At 32.7% G+C, this 24,347-nt stretch overlaps 2 protein-coding genes and 1 pseudogene across 7 annotated transcripts in view; 2 read left to right on the plus strand and 1 right to left on the minus strand.

The window, feature by feature from the left end:
* Nucleotides 1-17,743, plus strand: LOC121117128 (uncharacterized). 6 transcript variants are annotated; one of them, XM_071888775.1, is made up of 11 exons: nucleotides 1-483; nucleotides 563-1,071; nucleotides 1,196-1,462; nucleotides 5,409-5,927; nucleotides 5,990-6,214; nucleotides 6,750-7,020; nucleotides 12,555-12,676; nucleotides 16,593-16,805; nucleotides 16,864-16,967; nucleotides 17,055-17,227; nucleotides 17,298-17,743. In XM_071888775.1, the coding sequence occupies exons 2-11, from the start codon at nucleotides 894-896 to the stop codon at nucleotides 17,311-17,313; spliced, it is 2,088 nt and encodes a 695-aa protein (XP_071744876.1). In that variant the 5' UTR covers nucleotides 1-483; nucleotides 563-893; the 3' UTR covers nucleotides 17,314-17,743. The 6 variants fall into 6 exon arrangements, with proteins under 6 accessions (XP_071744876.1, XP_040567385.1, XP_040567386.1 ...); XM_040711451.2 differs by lacking the exon at nucleotides 1-483 and adding an exon at nucleotides 11,714-11,743 and having other exon boundaries at nucleotides 666-1,071; nucleotides 12,543-12,676; XM_040711452.2 differs by lacking the exon at nucleotides 1-483 and adding an exon at nucleotides 11,714-11,743 and having other exon boundaries at nucleotides 666-1,071.
* LOC121117130 (katanin p60 ATPase-containing subunit A1 pseudogene) lies at nucleotides 1,701-3,523 on the plus strand (annotated as a pseudogene).
* IFT52 (intraflagellar transport 52) overlaps nucleotides 17,555-24,347 on the minus strand; it is a 12,740-nt gene continuing 5,947 nt past the window's right edge. The window contains exons 3-7 of the mRNA XM_040711459.2: nucleotides 21,728-21,951; nucleotides 21,537-21,666; nucleotides 20,342-20,627; nucleotides 19,337-19,579; nucleotides 17,555-18,046 (exon numbers count right to left, since the gene is read on the minus strand). Of these exons, the coding sequence (XP_040567393.1) occupies nucleotides 17,756-18,046; nucleotides 19,337-19,579; nucleotides 20,342-20,627; nucleotides 21,537-21,666; nucleotides 21,728-21,951 (1,174 nt within the window). The 3' untranslated portion in view covers nucleotides 17,555-17,755. The remainder of the gene's footprint in view (nucleotides 18,047-19,336; nucleotides 19,580-20,341; nucleotides 20,628-21,536; nucleotides 21,667-21,727; nucleotides 21,952-24,347) is intronic.

The raw sequence follows: 24,347 nt of genomic DNA on the forward strand, positions 1-24,347 counted from the left end.
GGGGGGGGGGAGGGGGCTGGATATAAAATTAACCTATCACATTTTGTTTGCATAGATGTTTTATGGGTTAAATAATAGTGATATTTTGATTCTGTATATCATGAGAAGGTGTTCACGGCATACGCCCTATTCATACCAGCATTGATTTGAAAGAATTCTTTGTCATTTCTTTTGATAAAATCTGAAAAATTTAACATATTTTCCCCTTCAAAGGATTTCAAGAAGTGAGTAATGATTATATTTTTAGACGTCATGTGTACAACAAAATGCATACTTAACGTCAAAAGTTGAATACTGCGAAATCCTGGAAACTGACACTGTAATACTACTATTTATTATAACAGTTATTTAGCACTTATAAATGCTTATTCTATTGGGAGTTTTATTTACATATATATGTATATAGGTACTTCTAGACATTTATTAGAATGAAAGAAGTTTGCAATGCTTAAGAAATAGCCCGAAGGAATCATAGGTTCATATGTTAGTATATAGAATATGAGTATTACAAGTACTCTATGTTCAATACTATAGTCTATTATTTATATGTATTTTATTTTAGAAGTGAGAGATAGGAATGCTGCATAGGTTAAAAAAGGTAAAGATAAGGAATGGTTGGGGCTAGAGTGGCTGGTTGCGTGTAGGGTGTGTGCGTTTTTGTTCCTGGTCCTTTTAGCGTGGGAGAAGGAGAAGAAGCTACTTCATTTATTTGAAAATATACAGAAGAAGCAGGTTAGGTTTGAGCTAGTGAATGAAAGTGAGCTCTGTTGCGTTTTGTGCTCAAGGATCGGACTCTCCAAGTGTGGAAGTATTTCACGTTTCTTGTATCCTGTGGACAGGTGATAGTGTCTGGTGATTGGAGATTCGTAGCGGAGTGGAGCGAATAATGAGTTATGAGAATGGTGGAGGATGAGGAATTAAATTTTGAGGAAAAGAGGGCTTTGGTTGCCTCTTCCCTTGTTGCCTCCTCGGACAATCATCTTCCATCTCCTCTCACTCCAGCCTCTTCTCCTTTTCCCAGTCCCATGCTGGAAATGAAAAAAGAGAATCTTCGAGTCCACTTCCCTCCTGGTAATTCAGAATTCATAATTCATTACTAATTAGTCATTAATATTCATTTCCTCTCAATTTCACATCTCACGTCCCGGACTTTTGCATTATTATTGTTTAATCCTCATGTTGTAATGAATTGTAGGGACTTCTATTCGCTCAAGGCCCAACTCCTCCTGCAGAGCTTCACCTCAGTCCAGAAAGAGTAAATTGTCAGTTCTAGGGAAATTTTTCAAACCCTGGAAGTGGAAAAGGCGCAAAAAGTCCGAACAGTTTGAGGCTGCATCCAAAAGTTTGGAAAGGAAAATCTCTGTCCGAGCTACCAGAGATGAATTAATCAAAAAAGGGATCCTACTACCTGAATATCATATTATACCAAAGATACCTCATTTAATCTTGACTACATTTTCTGGTGAGTAATCTCTCATTCTTATTCTCCATCACTTGTTTTTTCCATTAATCTAAAGTCATCCTTTATTTAATATTATGCATTTACACGATTCTTTTTTTAAATTTACTAAATCGGATTTTAGTACATGTTAGTCACAGACATTTATACAATCCTAATAATTCCGGTTGCCATTGACAACCATTAAATATTTAAGGAAAGAGTCATGATAAAAATATTTCGCATTTTATGTAGGATATAGTCGAGTCTAACGCGGCTTTCTAGAGGTTTCATTTCATTTTCTGTCCTAGTAACTACTAACTAGACTATTGTTATTTTAATTTTGAGATCTTATTTGAAACAGAGCACTTGACGGGTATGTCAACTACATCCTCAAAATGTCATTGTTGAATTCCTTTCTCAATGACTTTTTTCAAATACATCAAGCATTCCATCAAGGACTTGTATTGCATCAACATCCCCCTCCTCAGCCCATTACTAGATTTAAAGTTTCTACCATTAGTGTGAGCCGTCCTAAGACCGTTATCAAAAAAAAAGAGCCCATTCCTCCAACCCCCAAACTTAGTAATTGTCCTAAACCAATTTCCTGGGTTGTTCGGTCTGAACAAGATTATCAGCGTAATGCTAATGTGAACGAAGGTAAATGGAAAAACTCACTGAGACAGCAAAGTAAAAGCTCCAAAAGTGAAGAAAGACTCCTACCAGCAATTACTAATCCGAATGCCAGTCGTAAAAACTCGAAAGTCCCTGACAATCGCCGGGAAATGGACAAAAGCTTAAATTCTCCTCATAGACACCGTCGACGAAGCAGTGGTTCCATGGATCGAAGAAGAAGAACAAAAAAACCCATTGTTGACTATGATGAAATATCCGCGTTGGATACATTAGAAAGAGATATCATCTGTGAAAGTCCGAATATCAAATGGAGTGATATATCCGGGCTAAATGATGCTAAGTCCCTATTACAAGAAACCGTTGTGCTACCACTTTTAATGCCCGAGTTTTTTAAAGGAATTCGTCGACCATGGAAAGGTGTCTTGATGATGGGACCCTCTGGCACAGGAAAAACGATGTTAGCCAAGGCTGTAGCTACTGAGTGTAGTACTACCTTCTTTAACATATCTGCTTCTTCATTAGTTTCCAAATACCGGGGGGATTCGGAAAAATTGGTCAAGTTCCTTTTTGAAACTGCCAGGTCGAAAGCACCTTCAACAATATTCATGGATGAGATCGACTCTCTTTGTTCTCAAAGAGGGACAGACAGTGAACATGAAGCTTCAAGACGATTCAAGTCCGAGCTTTTAATCCAAATGGATGGATTGAATAGTGAAAGCGAAGGGAATAAGATTGTTGTTGTTCTTGCCGCAACCAATCATCCTTGGGACATTGATGAGGCTTTTCGTCGTCGATTTGAAAAAAGAATTCTTATATCGATGCCAAATCTTGATACACGCATAGCTTTGCTAAAGTCAAAGCTACAAGATGTTGATTTGGACGAAGATGTTGATCTCGAGGATATTGCAAATCAGTTGGAAAATTATTCAGGGGCTGATATTACGACAATTTGCCGAGACGCTGCATTTATGTCGTTGAGAAATATTCTTAAGGACAAGCCATTAGAAGAAATAAAGAATATTACTACAAAAGATGTAGATAATCCCATATCTATGGAAGATCTAAATGAAGCCTGTAAAAGATGCAACAGAAGTGTCGTTGAAACTGATCTGATCAAATTTGATGAATGGATGACTCAATATGGATCATGTTAGCTGTTGCATACGTCTCTTAATATCCATACAAATTACTTTTTATCTTCAAATCTAATATGTTATATACATACATTAAATTAGCATCCACGAAAAATTGAAGAAAAAAAACAAACAAACTTGATTTGCGCATATATAATTGACTAATAGCTGCTGCTCAATTTTTTCACTTATTTTTTTCTCCATCCTTAACTAGATACATACATACTGCACCTATCTATCACGCCTATTTTATTCGTATTTCATCCATAACTGTGTAAATGATCTTTTACATTTCATAAATACAATTGATCCAAAATGTGTCCCTGGTTTTATTTCAAATTTAGGTCATGAGTGATTGCTATCTAGAAATACTGGATATTAATAATGTCTACTAAAGTTGCTTTTTATCTATTTGTTTGGTTTTTACCTACTCTATTATTTATGTTGGGCCTTGGGATTTTGTAGTATTCTATTGCTAGTATGTAATTTAATTATGTGAGTAACATTATTGTCGTTTATATTCATTATAGTCGTCAATACCTCAAGTAGAATGAGTAATGATTATATTGTAGTGACAATGATAGGGTAGGGCTATACTTGTCCTTAATTGGGTTCATTAACTTTTCCTGAAAATGTTTTTAAGTAGATAGGACCTTGAAATTTGCACACAATCCAAACAAAATATGACATATTGATTAACAAGACTAAACTGAAATTGTCAAACATACTTAATTAAAAAGTACAATAAAACGCGAATGAAATTAATCATTATAATTTTTTAAACGAAAATCACTTTCTCTTGCCAATATACGTTGCAGTTGGAGTTTGTGTATTTGCGCCCTGTAGAGGGCTTTCTATTCGTTTCATATATATTTATATTAATAATATGCGACTAATCAATTTGTTATATTTTGCAAAATTTACATTAATGACTATTTCCCTTGAAATATGAAGTGACATAGAATTAAAGAGTGTGGTGAAGGTGTTTCCTACCTTGTAGTGGTAGTGATACTACTCATTGTGATCTTCCAAAGGACAACTATGAAAAATAAGATGTCATTGGATGATCTTGGAAATATTCTCAACCAAAAAATGCCAACAACGATACTCAAACTGTATCGAAATTGATCATGATGGGATATCTTTGTTTTTGCTGGTCAAAAGGTAATTCCAAAGGATCATTCTTTTGAAAATGATCAGAGAAGAAGAGAAAAAAGTAAATTTGTTGACTCGAAATATATATTTTTGTATATTATGTGTTTTCATTCTCCTTTCTGAGGGTCAAGGATTATATCCCATGTATTCTATTGAGGGTGACTAAAGTTTAAATAATAATATGGGTATTTAAACAATTAGGAAGGAAACTTTACCGAATATTATTATATCCAATCTCCATTCATGTTAAAATAGCTATAACTTGCTTACTGTAATAATAATTAAGTCACTAAATGAAACTGATTTCCAGCATCTCGGATTCCGAAATATAAACAAGTACAAAATCTATATAAATGTTAAAATAGGATTTCCTCTGTACCCCATATTTATTTATTATGTTATCTTTTTATTCTGCTGATGCTTATCAATTTGACACGGAAGTATCCTTCATACAAAATTTTTCTTGTTAGTTTGGATGATAAATGTGAACTAATGTCATCATCATAACAATTATTGAATTATTTTTTTGTCAAACTATATATATATGTATATATACCTAGACGGATTTAATGCCCATCCTTTCTTTTATATTGGGAAATGTCCTTGAGATGTAAAATGAGTTTTCTACTTCTTTTTTTAATACTAAGCTAACTTGTTTCTTAATCATTTTCCTTTTTGAAATAAAGTCTAAATAAATATATGAGTCTATATATTAATGATTTAAGTAAAATACACCTTTGAACATTATTCTCAATTTGTGGCTAAAGTAATTTTGCAAGTCTATCTGTATGTATATATACATATATGTTTGTGCTTTTTCAAGGATCCTTCTTCCAACAGATCAATATTCTGTTGCATTCTCTTCTTTAGCTATTAGTTTTTATTTAGAAAGCTGCTCTACTCCCTTTTCCTGCGTTTGCGCCCGAGAAGGAAAGAGGAGTTAAAGCATCGTTTACCGTTCTGCTGGTTAGAGAGTCATCTTTGGTTCTTTATTTGACGGATTAATGACATTGAATATTAAAATACCTTATTTTTTAATTTTATAGAACCAAACAAAGAAAAGACTGATAATGTAAAATCATGTACCACCAATTCTGGTGATCTTCAGCAAAAACAACAACAAAGTACACCTTCTTCCATTCAAGGAGATAATCATATCGAAAGTGAATCCGTCAAGAATTACTTAATCAAAAAGGAAACGGACCAGAATTTTAAAGCAAGAAGTGAAGAAAACATGTCTGGTTTGAATAAGGAAGAAGAATTAAATTTTTCTATGCGTGAGCCAAATTTTTGTGCTACTCCTCAACAACGTTTTGATTCATCTCCAAGACCTGGTTCTCTAAGTTCTGTCAAGTCCGGTAAAAAGACTCGTTGGTTACTATGCTATCCAGCCGGAGGAGCTGCAAGTTCAGGGAGCCCTTCTCCTCCTTCTGAAACCTGCTCAAACGCATCTACTCCTTCCCCTACCGACCATGGTTTTAGAATACCAAATTCATATTCTAATGAAAGGCCGACTAGTCTACCCGTTGCTCTTCTCAATTCGTCAACTTGTAAAAACAGTATTAGTAAATGCAGTCTTTTTCATGTTGTCTCAAATTTTCTACCTATTTATTCTTCAATTTTTTAGTTACGGATGTAAATCCTCTTTCCATTGATCCTAATGAAGGCGTTACTCCAAGTCAGACTACGCGTTCATTAGAAGATCAACCTTTAGGACTTATAGATATCGGTGTTATTCCTCCTCCTCCAATGTTCAGCTCGCCAAGCCCCTCACATTCCTATATTCATCAAGGCAATGGTCAATGTGTTAATTCAGCCCAAGCTCACGATTTGTCAGATACTCGCTTCCAAGGTTGGTATTTGATGTCTTTATATAATTTTAACTTGACTTCCGTTTTCGGTTTAATATTTTTTTTCCACTCTACGAAGACTTTTTCTACTGAGGACATTAAAACAAGATTTAGGCAATTTTTGATTCATCACAGGCCGGTACAGGTCATTTTAATATAAAATAATGGGATTTTTGGATTGAAATTGACAATTTCTAGGCTTCTTGTACCGTCCCAAATATGTTTAAAAAATTATACTTAGATATTTTTAAATATTTAATTTATCAGTAAAAATAATGTGCACTTTTGTTTTTAATAATTTAAGGAATCAGAGATGTGCCCAATTATTAGCGCTTTCCATGTTTTATCTAAGATATTGTTCTTCCTTTTTGTTCAACAACTTCAATTACTTCCACTAGAGTTAAATTTTGAAATGTTATGTTTGATAAAACATGCCTATTAATAAGAAAAGAGAGAAAAAGTATCAACCAACAAAAATGTAATATTTAATCATCATATAATTGTAATTCTTCTCTCTTTTTCGATTTTATGATCCAGATGATTACGCAAATGAAGAAGATGTGGACGATGATGATATTCACGATGAAGATGAAGATCTTGAAGAAGAAGAAGAGGACGACGAGGATGAAGAGTGCTTTGGTGATTATCCTCCACAGTCATATAGTATTAGTGGTCGGATTGTACAAACAATTCCAGCCAAGGAACCCAGTATTAATGCCGTGCCTCTAAAATCTGCTTTAAAGAAACCAAGTAATCATAGTAATTCAAGCGCACAAGAAGTCAAAATATCGCATCATTCAAATTCAAGGTATACATTTATCAAACTCAAAGGTGTGCCATCGGCTAACTCAACTTAAATTTAAACTAAGAAGTAATGAAATCGTTACATTTAAACTGATTTAAATTTAAGTCAAGCTAACCGGGCAACCGGGTCTAAATATTTTAAATTGTTCAGAGCTAATATATTAACTATTCAGATATATCACGCATTCATATTATGCTATTTCGAGAGAAATAAAAGTGATCGCTTCCTATCGTGGGGCAAATATGTGATGAACAAACATTTGGGGAAAATTGATTTTTATAATTCTGTATTTTTTACTTCATAAAAAAAAGCAAGAAGAATATTCAATATATGTTTGGGTGTTTAAATAGGAACTCTTACTTTCTTAGATTAACAAAACAGACTCACTTTATTCTAGTAAAATCTATAAACATTATTATTGAACGCTAAAGTCCTTAGGGGAGAACTGGTCATATTTACCGGTGTAGGTAATCGCCACACCACTCCCCCTCTTTTTGGCTCGGAATCCGAGCCGCGATAGTAGAAATTATAAAATAAAATACAAATATTATATTTAATAAGAACTATTGGGACAAATAGGCGGCTTTCAATCTATTGATGGATTGCTTTGTTGGAGTTCCTCTCCTTTTCAGAATGAAGTCGTCTAGGTACTTATCTAAAATTTCGAATGTACCTTCATATGAAGTATCAAGCGGTCCCTTTAAAGGAGCACTCATAATGAACACTTTAGTCGCTTGACGTAACTTCTTTTCCTTGGATGAAATTTCATCATTTACCGTAGTAGGATGACTAGACTTAGGATCACTACTTGTGTTCTTGTCACGTCCAAACACATACGGCAGAGATATAGTTCGGATTTCTTTTCCAAATACTTATTGGGCCGGAGAAACACCAGTATCACTTCTAGGAGTCGTTCTCAGACCGAATAATACTTAATAGTGTATTTGCCTAACATTCTCGAGTCTCAGTTAGGCGAGCTCTCAATGCTTCTCTTAATGTCCTATGCACTCTCTCAATTAGTCCATTAGCCCGTGAATGATAAGGTGTGGTGTATTTACAATTGATCTCGCGATTACTACACATTAACTTACACACATCTGAGATAAACTGTCTTCCTTGATCGGAAGTAATAATAGATGGAACTCTAAACCCAGAGATCCAATTAATCTGGAAAGCTTTCGCGATGACAGGTGCTGTAGTGTTTCTTAGAGGTATTGCTTCTAACTATCTTGTACTTTGACCAATTATTGTTAGCAAATGTCTCAAGCTATCGACTGGTGTGAATGACCCTACTAAATCTATGTGAAGGTGATGGAACTTGAGAGAGTATCTCGTAATTGAAAAAAAAACCCCAATGTTTCCCTCCTCAATCCACTCAACGAATAAACTCTTAGTCTTTGGCAGTATCTTGTTCAATGGGGGCAAAAAATTTCCCAAATTGGGAATAAACCTTCTGTAGTAATTCAGTAATATTAGCTTATGAAGGTCTTTACCTTTTTCAGGAAGGTTGAACATTTGCAATTGGTTTAATTTTGATTTGACTCGACGGATTCCCTTTTTGCTTATAGCATGCCCCAAGAATTCGATACTTGATTGACAAAATTAACTCTTTCGAAACTATAAGCTAGGTTATTATCTTTCAACACTTAAAGGACTTGATTCATATGACTAAGATGTTCCTTCTCTTGTGTCGAAACTATCATAATATCGTCCATATAGGCGAAAACAAAACTCATTTGGCTGAATAGAGAATCCATTAGTCTTTTTAACATATTTGAAGCATTACGTAGCCCGAAGTAATTTCCGTTTTCTTGGCATCATCATTGGACATTGGTACTTGGTAATAGGCCCGTCTGAGATCTAATTTAGAGAAACACTCGCTTCCTCCAATACCCCTTAAGAAATCATGGATATAAGGCATTGGATAACGTTCCAGGAGTGTCAGAATATTCAATTGTCTGTAATCCCCCACCATACGCGAGGAGCCATCTTTCTTCTCAACGAGATGGATATGTGACGACCAATTGAACTTAGATCTCCGGATGATTCTTGCCGAGAGTAACTTTGATATCTCCTTTCTAACAATTTTTCCTTCTCAGGGGTAAGATGACGCATACAGATGAAACACGGAGCTCCTGTAGTACCTATCTCATGGTTGATTCCATGACGGGGTTGTTGGCAAAATTTATCCTCTGACCGAGGAGGAGGAAACTGAGAAATTATCACCTTGTCACAACTCACTCCCATTGAAGATGATAGTGATGTCCTCCTCTCTAACGAGCCGAGCTCCATATTCACACAGAGTTTAAAGTGACTTAGAAAATCCGCTCCGATGATACCATAACCGACATCGGTGACAATAAACTCCCATTGTACCTCTCCTACAGGTTCGAGCCTAACACAGATTTCTCACTCCACACGTTTCTACTGGAGCGCAATTGGCCGCAATAAGTTGAAAGAACACAACTTTATCAGGATCTGGAGCAAATGATGTCGCAAGTATAAACTGCTGTGATCCCGTATCAATGAGAAATTCGATCCCGTTACTAGTCACAAAGAGAAGTTTGCTGGGAGAATTATAGAGCTTTAACGTCGGGACGATTGTCCGAGACCATATTAGTTTTTTGGAACCAGAAGTTTTGGACAATTTTGTTGGGTCTGACACTTCATTGCCCGTTTTCCCCACCTTTTTATGATAGAAAAATTCTTCTTCTTTTCGGGTTCCACGATGTATGGGCTTCTGTTTATCTTTAATCAAATTTAACACATTGGAGGTCTCCATTATGGGTGAATTGAATTTTATAACATTTATAAATTCGTCTAAGCTCACATCCGCAAACTGCACTGACAGTTCACTCCTTTGGCTATCTGGAAGACTCTTTACGAGAATCTGTTTGATTATAGCTTCCTGCGCATTGGCTATGTAATAGAGATCATTTCTCGCATGACTAACAATTTAAGACACAGAATAAGCACCAGGATTTTCAATCAGTTAAAAAGTCTTTCCATCTTGTCCTGAAGGGATATCTCGTATTCTTGGAGAATTTTGGACTTTAGGTCAGAGTAAGGGGTATCACCCAAACTCTCCTCCACATCGTCGAAGATATAAAGAACTTTGTCGTCCACAGCCGACAACAAATGGTAATATTTTTGAGTCTCTTCTGAGATCTTACACAGTGCAAATTGAGCCTCAAGACGGCGAAACCAGGACCTGGGGGTTTCAGACAAAAACGGGATAATTTTAACTTTCAATACCACTTGAGGGACTTCTACAACTCGGCCGCTTCTAGTCATCACGTCAAGGTCACTAGTTTTGCTGTTTCAATCAGAACTCTCACTTTCTTAGATTAGTAAAATCTATAAACATTTTTATTAAACGCTTAACTCCTTAAACTGGTCATATTTACCGATGAGGCTAATCACTACATATATAATAATTAAGAAACTATAGATTCGAATCCGTTAAACTAATTTGATGCAGTGTGCATTTTGACTGTAAAGGTGACAATTAGTGTTAGGGGTTATGTCTAGATTTTTTTTAAAGGTATAATTAATTCGGGTTGGACCCGGGTTTGTAGTAAAATTCTGTCTAGGCTATAGGTATTGATAGGATTTTTATGGATTTTAATTTCAAATTACCTTGAATAAAAGGACGGTTTTTTTAGATAAGAAATTGGGTAGGGGAAAACATCGGTTCAGTCTCAACATAAGTGACATGAAGCTTTTTATTTTTCCTATATATTGGGATATTTTCATAATTAATAACAAAAAAAGTTATGAAAAAATAGTAGAAAAATAAGGATCCATAAAGTATTCAATTTTGAAAAAAGGGAAATAAATTTTATCTTCTTATATATTTTATCCTCCTCACATGTGACACTTTTTGTAAACATTGGTTCGCTTCTATAATTCTCCATATTCACGGATACTCTCTCATAGTACTTCAATTTGTCAAATTAAGGGGATTATTTTAATTAAGTATTGTCTTAGTGTATAGAGAATTGCCGTTTCCGTGTTATAACGATAGACAATAATGGGCTAAGTAGATTTTACATAGATACACTTTACTTACTGGATGTCACAAAGAATGATAAGATAATAATGAAAAAGCTTAATTACTTTTTCGCTTAATCAATTAACGTCTTGTTATTCCTCTGTAAGATCCTTCAAATAAAATATATATCTATATATATATATTTTTTTTTTTTTGGGGGGGCACGAATTTTGGGAAAAAAATATAGATAATAAAATATTAAATTATTTTGAAAAAACTTCAAAAATCCATAGCCATACGCAGAAAATTATTTTTCTTTTAGAAAAAATTTGACACTAAATATCAAATATAAAATTTTTGGGGAAAAAATTTCAAAAATATATTGCTATTGATAGAGAAAAAAATTTAGGATTTTTTTTTGGAAAAATTATATTAACTTTCAAATATTAAATTTAAAAAAAACCAAATATTACATTTTCTGGTTAAAATCAAAAAATATTTTATTTGCGGAGGGACTCCAGCCCATACATCCCACCTCTCCGGACGCCCTTGAACTATACACTCATTATATGCTTACTAACCTTTTTCTATTATTGATATACAAATGTGATTAAAATAACATAAGTGTAGTGATCTCCATAATACTTTTCAATATTTCATATAAAAAAAAATATTTTTTTGTTTTAACACGCTTATATTAAGGATCCCACTGATGCCAAGAATCAGATTCAGGTATGGTTTTTATTGGGTGTCTTTTTTCATTTTATGTATCATGTTGTATAATATACATATTCTAAACTTTTAATTGAAATTATGTCAAGAAAAAGTTTTGGATAGTGACTTTTATTTCATTCTTTTTTCTTCAAGGTTTTGGTTGTAGATTTCAATTGGTTTTTAATTGAGACTTAATTACAACCTTAGAAAGTAAACCTAAAGTTATTTATAACTAGTGTTGTGTCAGTCCTTATTTATTCCGTCTAGTCTATTCCAGTCTTAGGACTGGTCCTATTGGTCCTTAGGATTGTTGATCCTCCGTCTGTCCTTGGGACCGGTCCTTGGAAATTTTTCATAAAATTATCGATGATTTATTAAGATAAACAAGATATATGAAATATGTATTAAGATTATTGCACATATCCTGCAAAAAATGTCATTTTTTTCATCGTAATACAATATAATACGAACATATTATATTGTTACTTAGTTATATTATTTATTTTATTATATAACGGAATAATTAAAAAAAAAGAATAACGCCCTCATTGATGTCTCGAGGGATCCATTTTACCTTCTTTAAGGACTGGAATGGGACTGGACTGGATGGGACCGTACTGTACCGTAAATCGGTTCTCGGTCCTAAATGAGGACCGAGACAATACTATTTATAACTATAAGCTTTTTGTTTTTAACTTTTAAATACTTTTTTTCATAGTTTTGGGTATAATTATATTTTAAAATATTGGTTTATAAATTCAACTAAGGCATCTAATTAATTTTATATTTGACAGTCATTTATGAAAATTAATTGTAGATTTTTACATAGTATACCAAGTCGTCCATTGAGATTGGGTGGTATGTCATACAGAGAAGACAAAGAAAATCATGGACCTCGAATTGATGATGATGATGGTCCAATTCTTTATCGTGACGATGTTGAAGATGAAGGTGAGTTGAGAGATTGTCAGTATATGTATAAAATAAAATGTGTGTGAGTGTGTGTGTGTCTGTCTGTCCTTTATAGGTGCCCACACCGTGGAACCTTAGAGGCTGAAATTTTGCATGGGTCCCTCCTTTGAACCTGGTCAGACAAAGACGGGGGTGTCGATTTTTTATTTTTTAATGATATAACCAAAGCACAAAAACCTTTTTTTTTTTTCAACTGAAGGAGACTATATTAGTTTAGTTATAAATCAAAAAGTGATAAGCGTTTCAAAAAACAACTATACGAATAATTACTTATTCTATATTTATTCAAAATCAAAAAAGTTATTGGCAAAAAAAGAAATCGGTGAAAATTGCAATTTCGTTTTTTACAGGTGTACAAAAATGAACTTCCAATGAAATATTGAATTAATAAATCGAATTAATTTTCTAGAAATTTGTCTGTCCATATAAATTTGACTAAAAAAAAGCTCAAATATTTGTCATTTTCTGAATATTTTTTCTCATTTGTTCATCAAACGTCAATTTTCAATTTTTTAAAAAGATATGCCACTAAACGATACAGTTTGGACATAAAATTTTATGTCCTTAAAGGATTTTTAAATCATAATTTTTGCAATATTTGCAAAAATCAACCAGTTATCGAGGGTCATTTTTTTGACAACATTATTCTTCATAACTTTTTTTATGCAAGTACGAAAATAATAATGGTAGTTTTGTGTTCATCTTTACAATTCCAATAATGCTATTTTTTTTTTTTTTTTTTGGGGGGTTGCTATGATAAGCAAAACTAATAAGTAATAAGTAAAACTTTATGGATTACCTTATTTTACTGGATTGATATAGTGTGAAGATTCCAATAGAATTAGAATTATCAGGATATTTTTCAACAGCAACGAAACATTCATATTTTAATTATTATTAGTATATGTTGTATATAGAAGTATTTTCTGAATATTTTTTTAATTTTCTGAATTAATTTAACCATTTTAAATTTGATTTCCCTTTCTCTCCTTGGCCCGAGCAATGCCGGGTAATCCTTTGCTAGTATCTCTATAAAAAATAAAATTTTCACTTAAATGCTGTTGCAGTAGTAATTATCAACCTTTGTGTGGGCCATTGTGAGTTATAAATATATTTCTGGCCTAATAATGAAAATGCGAATATTTATCATCAAAAATGGTTTTATTGTTTTTCAAAGTATTCTCCGGCATGATTTATACACCTTTGCATGCGCTCAAACCAATTGTCGAAGTTCTTTTTCCACTCCGATTGAAGGCCCACACGGTCGATTGTTGTTTTGTTTCGGGTTCATACGCCTAGATCCATGATTTGTCACCTACCACGATCTTATAAACGTATTTTGAAGAACTGCAACGGTATTTTTCAACATTTCTTTGCACCAATCGACACGAGCCTTTTTTTGAGCGATTGTCAAATTGTGCCGGATCCAACGAGAACAAACCATTTTTACAGCCTGGTGTACATGTATGCTGGAGAAAGAAATGCCCAAAGATGCCTCTATCTCACGACATGTCACAATACGATATTGTATTATCACTTCACGCACGGCATTAATGTTCTCTGGGACAACGGCTGTTTTAGGACGACCTTCACGGAATTCGTTTTTGAGCGAGCGTCGGCCACGATTGAATTCATTAAACCATTTTTTTACAGTGCTATGGGATGGTGTTTCATCCCATACAAAGATTTAAGTTCATCAATGAACTCTTGTCGTGATAATCCACGTTGAAAGTTGTGAAAAATGAACGCACGAAAATGTTCACGACTTAATTCAATTTTTTTGCCAAATTAATTTTTCAAGTCACTGTAAACAACACAAATGATGGTCGTACGTCAAAACATTCTGAGTGCGATTAGGCTAGAAAAATGTCGAAATACTAAAGGAAATGTCAAATTGCACATGTCAATACTTAGTGTAGCCTAGGCCAGAAATATATATAGCAGCCTACGTACATACAGCCCAATATTTCATAGACATTTTTGAATTTTCAAGGGCGTCCGTAGGAGGCTGAGGGACTGTACCCCCCCTCCCCACCACAAATATCTAAATTCAAAAATTAAAATCGATTGTTTTCTGAAGAAATTTTGCAGAGCTCTGGATTTTTGATTTATTTTCTCGAAAAAATTTCTTAATTTTTTGGATAGCTGTAGAATTTTGTAATTTTTTTGTCAAAAAATTTAATATTTGAAATTGTTTGTGAACAATTGTGATTTTTTTTTTGGAAAAAATGATTTTTTTAAAAGTTGTTGATTTTTGATTTAAAAAAACTAATAATAATTTTTTGTGAAAAGCTACAGATTTTTGAAATATTGTATCCCAAAAAATGTAATACTTGTAATTTAATTTTTGAAATTTTTGTCAACGGTTGACAATTTTTTTCCAATAAAAAAAGATTTTTTTGCTAACAGCTAATAATTTTTAATTTTCTTTTTAAAAAAAAAAATAATTTTGTGTGAATAGGTATACATTTTTTTTGTGAACAGTTTGGTATTTTTGATTTTTTTTTGAACAGCTGTTAATTTTGATTTTTTCCACCCAATAAAATCAATTGTATTTAAAAAGTTATACATGTTTGATTTTTTTTAACCAAAAAATAATGTAATATTTGTAATTTTTTAAAACCGTTGTGAATTTTTTAATTTTTTTCAAAAAAAAAAAAAGGGTTTTTTTAAAAAGCTGTTAATTTTTTGTGAATAGCTATGGATTTTTGAAACTTTTTCCCAAAAAATATAATTTTGTCAATTTTTGTCGAAACCTATGAACTTTTGAATTATTTTTCCAAAATTAACTTTTTGTATTTATTTCCAAAAAAAATTCAAAAATCATGGGACACCCCTGATTACATGCTTAGTATTCGCATTTATAGGATTAGTTCAGTTACCCAAAAGTGTTAATGTGACATCATATATGATACTTAATTTGTGTGATCTGTAATTTTGCTGAGAGCATTTTCGTTGTTTGTAATTTTACCTAGAAGGGTTTTGCCGCATGGCATAATCGCCACCTTTTTATGTTTTTATATTATCGATTGGAACTTTAATGTTGTATCTTGATCAAATTAATTATGTAGCTGCTAGGTAGTGTTAGATCAGTCCCAGGACTTTTTGCCTTATCAGTCTTTTTCCCCCCGCCCCTTTCAGTCTTTTTTTTATCAGTCCGATAATAATACGTTCTTGTCACGATCTCTTGCATGTATCTTGTCTCTTTGAAAGAGGTTATGGAAGGTCAGCGACTCGGATGACATAATTAGTAGTAACTACGTAATTTACGTAATTTCAGCTGTTGTATATTCTAAATAAGACCCATAAGAACCGGTCCTAGGACTAACAAATTTTATTACAACCGGACTGATAGGATAACAGTCTTTTTAGTTTTTTAGACCAATCCAACAGTACTGATAGAAGAAGAAGAATTAAGGAGAATTGTGATGAAATAGTTAATTCAATAGTTAAGTTTAAACCGATAATTAAAAAAATATATGAAAAGGCGATGAATGTATCATGCGGTAAAATTTCCTCGTGGCAAAATTACTGGCGGCAATAATGTTCGAAGTAAAATTACCGTGAACCATAAATTTTACTCCAAAAAGTCTTTCAAATTAAATATATCAACTTCTAATTCTTTCATTGTGACGAATAATTTTTTGCTACTCAAGTGCAATTTGCATTGCCTCCAAATTACCTATCCAAATATTTTGTTTATTGAAATTGTATTGTATTATCTCGAAGAATACTATTTTGAGAAAAACCATTCTAAGCTTGTTTCTGTGTTGACGAGCCACAAATATGAAATGTATACGAAAAAGGTTCATAAATAATACTGCATCATTTAAAATTGCTTTATTGTTAAATATATTGAAGGATTTCATTAATTCATTGAATAATTTGACTATAGATCGACTGGCTGCTAAACTTGCTCGTAAAGACTCCTTAGCTATTAAACTATCGCAAAGACCTGAACGGCAAGAACTAATAGATAGGAATATATTGCAATCAATAAGTGACGAGGAAAGAAAAATTGATAGATCTGCAATTGGTGCTAAATTAATTCGGAGGTTATCACTTCGCCCTACAGCTGAAGAACTTGAAGAAAGAAATATATTAAGAAGTAAGTATACATATCTTTTATGTTTATCTCTTATGCTAATTTGTATATTTTTCTTCAGAAAATTCTAGTGAAGAGCTAAGACGAGAAAAAGAAGAGAAAAAAAGATACCTTTTACGTAAATTAAGTTTCAGACCTTCAGTTGAGGAATTAAAGAGTCGCAAGGTTAGTTAGTTATTTTGGTTTTTTGACATTATACCCTTTCCAACACATGCCTTTCATTGCTTTCATCATACTTTTCTTTTTAAATAGATAATAAAGTTTAATGACTACATTGAAGTCACTCCTTGTCATGAGTATGATAGAAGAGCCGATAAACCTTGGACAAGATTAACAGCCAAAGATAAGGCCTCCATTCGTAAAGAACTGAATGACTTTAAATCAACAGAAATGGATGTTCATGAAGAGAGTCGTCACTTAACGAGGTGAGTCAGGAAGTTAATTCATATGCGTTATAACTATAACTGTTACTCTTTCTTCTATTATTTATTTCAGATTCCACCGACCCTGATTTCCTTGTATTCCGAGTAGTTTTCTTGGGATTTAGTACTCAAATATTATTTTTAAAATAAGGACGATTAATACGCCTCTATCATTATATATACTTTTATCTGTGATTTTAATTAAATTTCTTTATTTTAAAATATTTCTTGTGAAGTTTGGTGAACAAAAGAAATCCCCTTCAAATTACTCTATAAAGCCAAAGGATGAAGCTGCTGAAAAAAAGAAAAAAAAATGTAAAACGCATTTGGTTTAAAGATTTTTTTAATGAAATTTTGAATATATTTCTTTATATATTTTTTCGAATATCGATGACAATTTAAAAATATCAAGTAGGCTCTTTCTAGTTAAGTCATTATTTGTACATAAGTGTATGTACTCTAAAAAAAATACTTTCTGATCTAAAAATCTATTTGTTCCAATAAATTTCTTGGCATGAAGTTTATATTATTTCAAACATCTGGACCTGTGTTCATAACCATTGAATCCTCATTCAGTTTCTTAAATTCGACTAGATGTGTGAGCAAGTACTCTAATATAGCATGGGTATTCTGGATATTGACGGGAAGTTTGTGATTTACTCCAGTTATCTCTGCTACTTCTCTTATAAAATAATCCAAGTCCGAGTCTCCACATTTGTTTGAGAGCTGAGCCAATCTGGATTTCTCCGAGGAGAATGCCTCATCTAAATCAAAGAGCTCCAAGTTTGGATTTTTCAATTCGCGAAAGGAAGGTGGGAATACCTAGGAAATCATTTCTATTAATTTATATGGATAATTCTACCTACAGTCTACATACTTATATATTTTCAGAGAAATATTCCTATCACAAAATAATTTAATGACATTTAAGTAATATTACTACAGCAAGAAACATGTTCTCCACCCTATAAAAAAACCCCCAACAGATTCCAATCTAGACCTCTTTTTTATACGTTATCTTAGATTTATAATATATGTATGCCATTTCTGGTTTTAAAAATCTCTTGATAGCTAGAAATACATATTATATGACCTTCGTGTTTCTGTTATTCTATCATCGCATAACCTTCTGCTCAAAAATACATTCATTGGGAATGTAATACAAGATGTAAATGACATGATCATTTAGAGGGAAGGGCTCGTGGCATTACTAAATGTCTTACAGTTAGAGTTGGATCAGTTCTAGGACTGATTTTCTATTTAGTTTTTTTATCGGTCTAATCTTTTTATTTTCTTCACTCCTAGCTAAGATTGAAGAATTTAAAAACAGAACTAGAACAGTTAAAACTTGAGTGTTATACGTTAACGTTAGGTAGTTAGTTACTAAGTCATTTCAGCTGTTGTAATTACAAAAAAAAGACTCATAAGGAGCGGTCCTTGGACTAATAAATTTTATTACGACCGGACTGCAGTCTTAAGTTTTTTAGAGCGATCAAAATAAAATTGTTTTGTTATTTAATTACACTATTCAAGAATTTTTGCCCTTGGATTGATATGGTGGATTTCTAATTGCTTTTACCACGAAATATAGAAATAACCTTTATAGCCCAGTATGTCTGTTTTTGTGGTCTACAGAGCAGCTAGAGCAACATTTTATATACTAGCTATAAATAAACCTTGATTCTTAAATAACTTTTTAAAATATTAACTGATTTAAGACGCTTTAAAAAAAAATTATAATAGCTAAATGTCTTCACTTGTATAACAGTCTATAAGTTTTATTGTTGTGATCTAAAAATGAAATTTTTTGCTATTTTTTTAAAATCTGGAAAGTTACTTACTAACTATAATTCATTTTTTTTCTTTTATTTAGATCTTTCAAAGCAAAAAATAAAACAAAATCATATAGATATAGGAAAAAATTATTTTTCAATAAAACATTAAGTAGGCCACAATACCTAAAATTTTGGGGTTTAAAGGTCATTTTCATTTTTATTGGGATAAAATCAATCAGAAATACACCATTTCAATCAAAGGGCAAAAAAAAAAAAGATAAAATTTTGTACTTTACTGCTTCTTATCATTTGGAACTGGAAAATGATATATACTTACAGCTGCCTCAAGAGGTGGTAAAGGTGTCTCAAATTGAGGAGTTATAAGTTTAAGTTGTTCATGTTTTACGCCTAGTTGATTGTATGCGTTGATTGCTGCAGGAACAAAATCTGTATTCACTGAAAATAATTTATGATCGAATAGACGAGTAAAATCCTGTGGTACTTCTTCTGATTCTTGTAAGCAGACTCGTAATTGATCTGAGACCTTTGGTGTGTCTGGGACGTAATTGTAATCTGATATCTAATTAATAAATGTTTAAATACATAGTATATAAATTGTGCATATTAGGACCGATATTATTTTTTTAATTTTCGAAATGTTGGTACTTTAAGGTCTTAAAATGTTGGATACTTTTTATTATTAGTAGTAAACATATTGTGATCAATATTGTTAAGTTCGTCATTTCGGAGATAATTTCTGAATAAAAACTATATTTATTTAACATACACTTTTGGTCTACGTAAAAAAATATGGTTATATGAGTGCTTCTCCAAAAACAAAGGCCAGGAAAAAGGTCACCAATTTAATCAAAATACGACGTTTTTGGTTCACCTTATTGTTATTAAAATATATACGTACTTACAAATTTTATGTACATCAATCAGATCGTTTGACTGTGATACGCTTATGAGCAAATAGATGGGGGTTAAGCTAGAAATTATGATCAATTTTACCACAATTAATATTGTTATTTTGAACAAGTAAATACTAGATTCTTATAAAAACTTATTAACATTTTTGATAGTAATTTTATTGAGCTGTATTTGTTATGTTCAACAAAAATCTTTAATGTGTAGTATACGGATTATATTAAAGCAAAAATGCAATTTAAAAAAAAAGTTTAAATTTTCAAAAGATTTCAATTTTTTTTCAAAAAAACGACTCAAAATTTGCAAATTATATTTTTATACCAAAAAGAACATTTTGAGACCTCAAAGCCTCAACATTTAAAAAATAAATCCCTCTCTAATGTCAATTTAGTTATGTTATTATAAAAGATACCTCCGGGTCTTCAGCATCAATTTTATTTAGTATGATCTCGTCTGATGTGAGAAAATTAAAAATGATGTCTTTCAGCTTATGATTATCCTCTTTATCAATGTACTGATCGCTGAAAATGGCTGTGGATCCTAGTACTGCTAATTTACCATTAGTTGTTGGATGCTTATAAAAAGCACAAATGGGGCGGTTGAGAGGATAAGAAACGCTCCCAGTTGAAAAAATAGAAACTGCTGGTTTTGCAACGTTGAGCGTTGCACCATGTGGATAAAGGAAACTGAACGATGATCTGTTGAAGGATTTACAAATAAGTTTCAATTGTTATTATAATAACCCGTGTTTTTCTTCTTATACCGAGTGGTCCATTAAAATCTGAACACTTTGAATTTTAAACTTCTACAATATATATTTATTAATCAAGAATATAATTTAAAATAAATAAATACCATAAATAGATGTGTGTCAGAGCTCTTTAAATCATTAATGTAGCCGCCCTTAGCAGCAATGATGGCTTCCAGGCGACTCGCTGCAAATATACTCCTCTGACATAGTATCCCAGTGGTAGCTGATACTGCTTTTGAGGGCCTTGGTGTTTGGATGATGGACACTGCAGGCCTTCCTCTTGACATGTACCGTAAAGGTGTAGTCGAGGGGTTGGACATAAGGTCTATAGGGGGGCCAAAAGTGTAAAAAAAGAGTTTAAAAGAACTCAAACTATTTTTTCAACGGAGAAGATAGGTTTCTGTCATTGCTGGTGTCAAAAGTGGCCGTTCCATCCTCTCTAGGCTTTTTTCACCCACTATTTTGATGGTTCGGGAAACTCCGAGATGCTTTGCATGGGCCCTCATTGACATGAGGGAATTGGCCTGAGCTGTTTTCTTTAACTCTTCCGTTCCCAGTTTGACATTTTTGACACAGCCCTTCTTCCTCTCCAACGTTTCTGATGACGTAGATGGTGGTCCTGGAGACGTCCAACCGCTTGGAGTGCATTATTGGAAATTCGTCGATCACGTTCAAATGTCATTTTCTCTACTTGTCCGTAAACTGAAGGGATTTGTTTGGTTTTGTAACTAATTTTTTATGCTTTAATATATCAAAATATTAATTAATTTAAATCACTCAACCCTAATTAATCATTGAATTAGTTCAGATTACAATGGACCCCTCGGTAATTAAAAATATTTATGTGTGTAGTTACTTTTTACTTGTGAGATCGTTTTCTGAAGGTTTGGCATATATATCTGTGACAGCTTGATTTAGTATACCATTAGATATGTATACTTCTTTTGGATGAAAATATTTATAATAGTTTGTACGTACGACAGAATCTGAAAAATCAATTTGAGTATTCCATATATCAATGAAGACAAAGTGAAAAATTGGGCTTACCGCAATTAATCATAATTCCATATTCTTCCAAGAAAAAGTTGATATTTGTATTATAATTTTTTTCTCCGCCTTCACCGAGCAGAACCAGGATAGATCCTCCGTCTTCTAAGTATTTCTTCAAATTGTTAATCTCATTTTCCGTAAACTTTTGTCTTGGACCAGCTAAAACAAATACTCTACCTTGAGAGAGCGTTTCCAATTTTATATCTTCATCGTCTTTATTGCTGAAAGGTTCATAAAGTTGAATGGGTAGTTAAATGTTTTTTTTATTGCTATAAATATTTAAAAAAAACATTAATTATTTATAGTAAATCAATCTTTAGGGAATTGAGGACCTTGTTTTCAAAATTAATTAATCCAGAATTTGTGATTTGTTTTTGTAAATTTAAATCAGCATGAAAGTAGTGTCTGTGTGAACATTTCAATCAAATATTATGCTAATAGTAGAGGGATTATATAGAAATTAATCATCTCGAAGCGATCGTAGTTGGAAAAAAGGGCGAGTACCTATTCCATTGAAAAGTTTTGCTAACATCAATATTCAACCCCTATGGGCTATGACGCTTACTTACTTAAAAGTGGTATGCAATGTAAAATGTCCGAGATTACTATATTTTTGTATTAGTAATGCCGTGATATTTTGTCTCTTTTTAAATAATACAATTCTCTTATTAAGTCGATTTTTGGTAGAGCAATGAGGCAAAGTAGAACTATGCCTCATTGCCCCATAAACGCTTCCCAATTGCAGATATTGTTTTGTCGTTGAGTCTGTATATCAATTTTTGCTGGATTGTTGGACAAAGAGGCAAAGTAAAACTATGAAATCATACTGCAAAATATCCACAAAAAACAGTGCAGACAATAGGGAAGGCTCCATGAGTCAATAAGGCATAGTTCTACTGTCCCCGTTGCACTAAGTTGAGGTGCACTAATTAAGTATGAGTAAACATTATTACATTTACTCCATCTGACCTAGGAATCTTCTTTGAAGTCCATATAGATAATGCCCATATATTTTCTTCTCTAGGAACGACCAGGGGGCAAACCTACGCACATTGAGTTCAAGAGAATAATTTCTCCCGAGTGCATTGTCCATTAAGCTACGTCATTCCATACCTCAGTCTTCATTTTCACCAAATTTTCCCACTTTCCATGAGGGAAGAGCAATGGAACTCCCTCATGGCGATATAGGTGAAGCTTTTCACTTTTGAAGTGCTTAGTGAGAAAGATAGATATGGTTCTGATCAGTAACGGAGCAAAGTATACTTATGTTTATATCTCTATGATATAGAAGCGGGGTTAGTCAGGGCCGTCGCTACGGAGGGTGACTCCCCCCCATGGATGTTTAATTCAGAAATAATGGGCTGTCAGTAGGACAATTTGCATTACTTTATCATTTCATACCATTGCAAGGATATATAGGGTGGAATTAGTTGGATACTGATCCTTAATTCTGCTCGAAGTCCAATTGAGAATTACACTTATAACCCTCGAAAAAACCCTCATTGTTACTCTCCGTCTTTCATCAGAACATAGACAAGTTATTACTTATATGTTTTGTCTTCTAGAAATGAATCATAATAATTGCAGCTTTGGAAAATTAAAAAAAACATTTTGAGATTGCCAACTAGAAAAAACCTCGTTTGAATTCTAGGATTTATTCGATACACCTCTGGTAAGTGGGGATCTGTGTAAAGAAAAAGACTAGATATAGCGATTAAAAAAGGAAAAAAGGCTGGTGCGCTTGCCCTGTCTTCTTTTTTGTCCGTTATTTAATAAGTCGTGGGTGTGTTAATATCTCCCTACAAAAGAAGAATTCTCGCCTACCTTTGGTATAAATTAATTATAAAGTGCATAATAATATAAATATATATGAATTAAAATGTAACTATAATACTTCCCCTGCACTTATGATCTTTTAAATGTAGAAAGTTCTCCTCTTTATAGGAGTAATTCACTTTCTCTCCCCAAAATTACATAAAAACAGCTAATACTAACAAGGGTCTTAATTCAGTAATAATATATTCTCGCCCCTGCCTTCTCATCGTGCTCTTATATAAATCCCATTTCTAGTTATGAATAGAGTTGAGTGATTTGTAATGAAAAAAATTGTGCGAGAAATAAGCGAGAGCTAAACATATGGTACACCTGAATTAAAACCCATGTTAATATTAGCGGCCTGTTATATGATTTTGGCGAAAAGATGGAAAATGAATTAAGGGTTTAAATATGAGGGCCTTTTACACTTAAAATAGCATTACTGCCGTGAAAATATTGTAATTATATTTAAATTAATGCATATTCATTTTAATATGAATTTTTATAACAATATACACCAAAGATAGGTGAGAATGCTTAGTTTAGAGGGGAAGTTAACATCACAACGACCTATTACATAATGAACAAAAAGTAGCAAGAGCACAAAGGTCAAGGTCCTTTTTACTTTTCTACCTTTTAAAGGTTTTTTTTTCATAACAAGTACAATTCTCTGCATAAGTGTGTAAAGAAAAAACTAATTACATCAATTAGAAAAAAAAACTAAACAGTTGAGCGTGTCCACCTTTTTCTCTTAGTATTTAATAAGCTGTGGGAGTGTTAACATCTACCTCTAAACCAAGAA

This window comes from Lepeophtheirus salmonis, chromosome 5 (assembly GCF_016086655.4).
Source record: "Lepeophtheirus salmonis chromosome 5, UVic_Lsal_1.4, whole genome shotgun sequence".
Classification (NCBI taxonomy): Eukaryota; Metazoa; Arthropoda; class Copepoda; order Siphonostomatoida; family Caligidae; genus Lepeophtheirus; species Lepeophtheirus salmonis.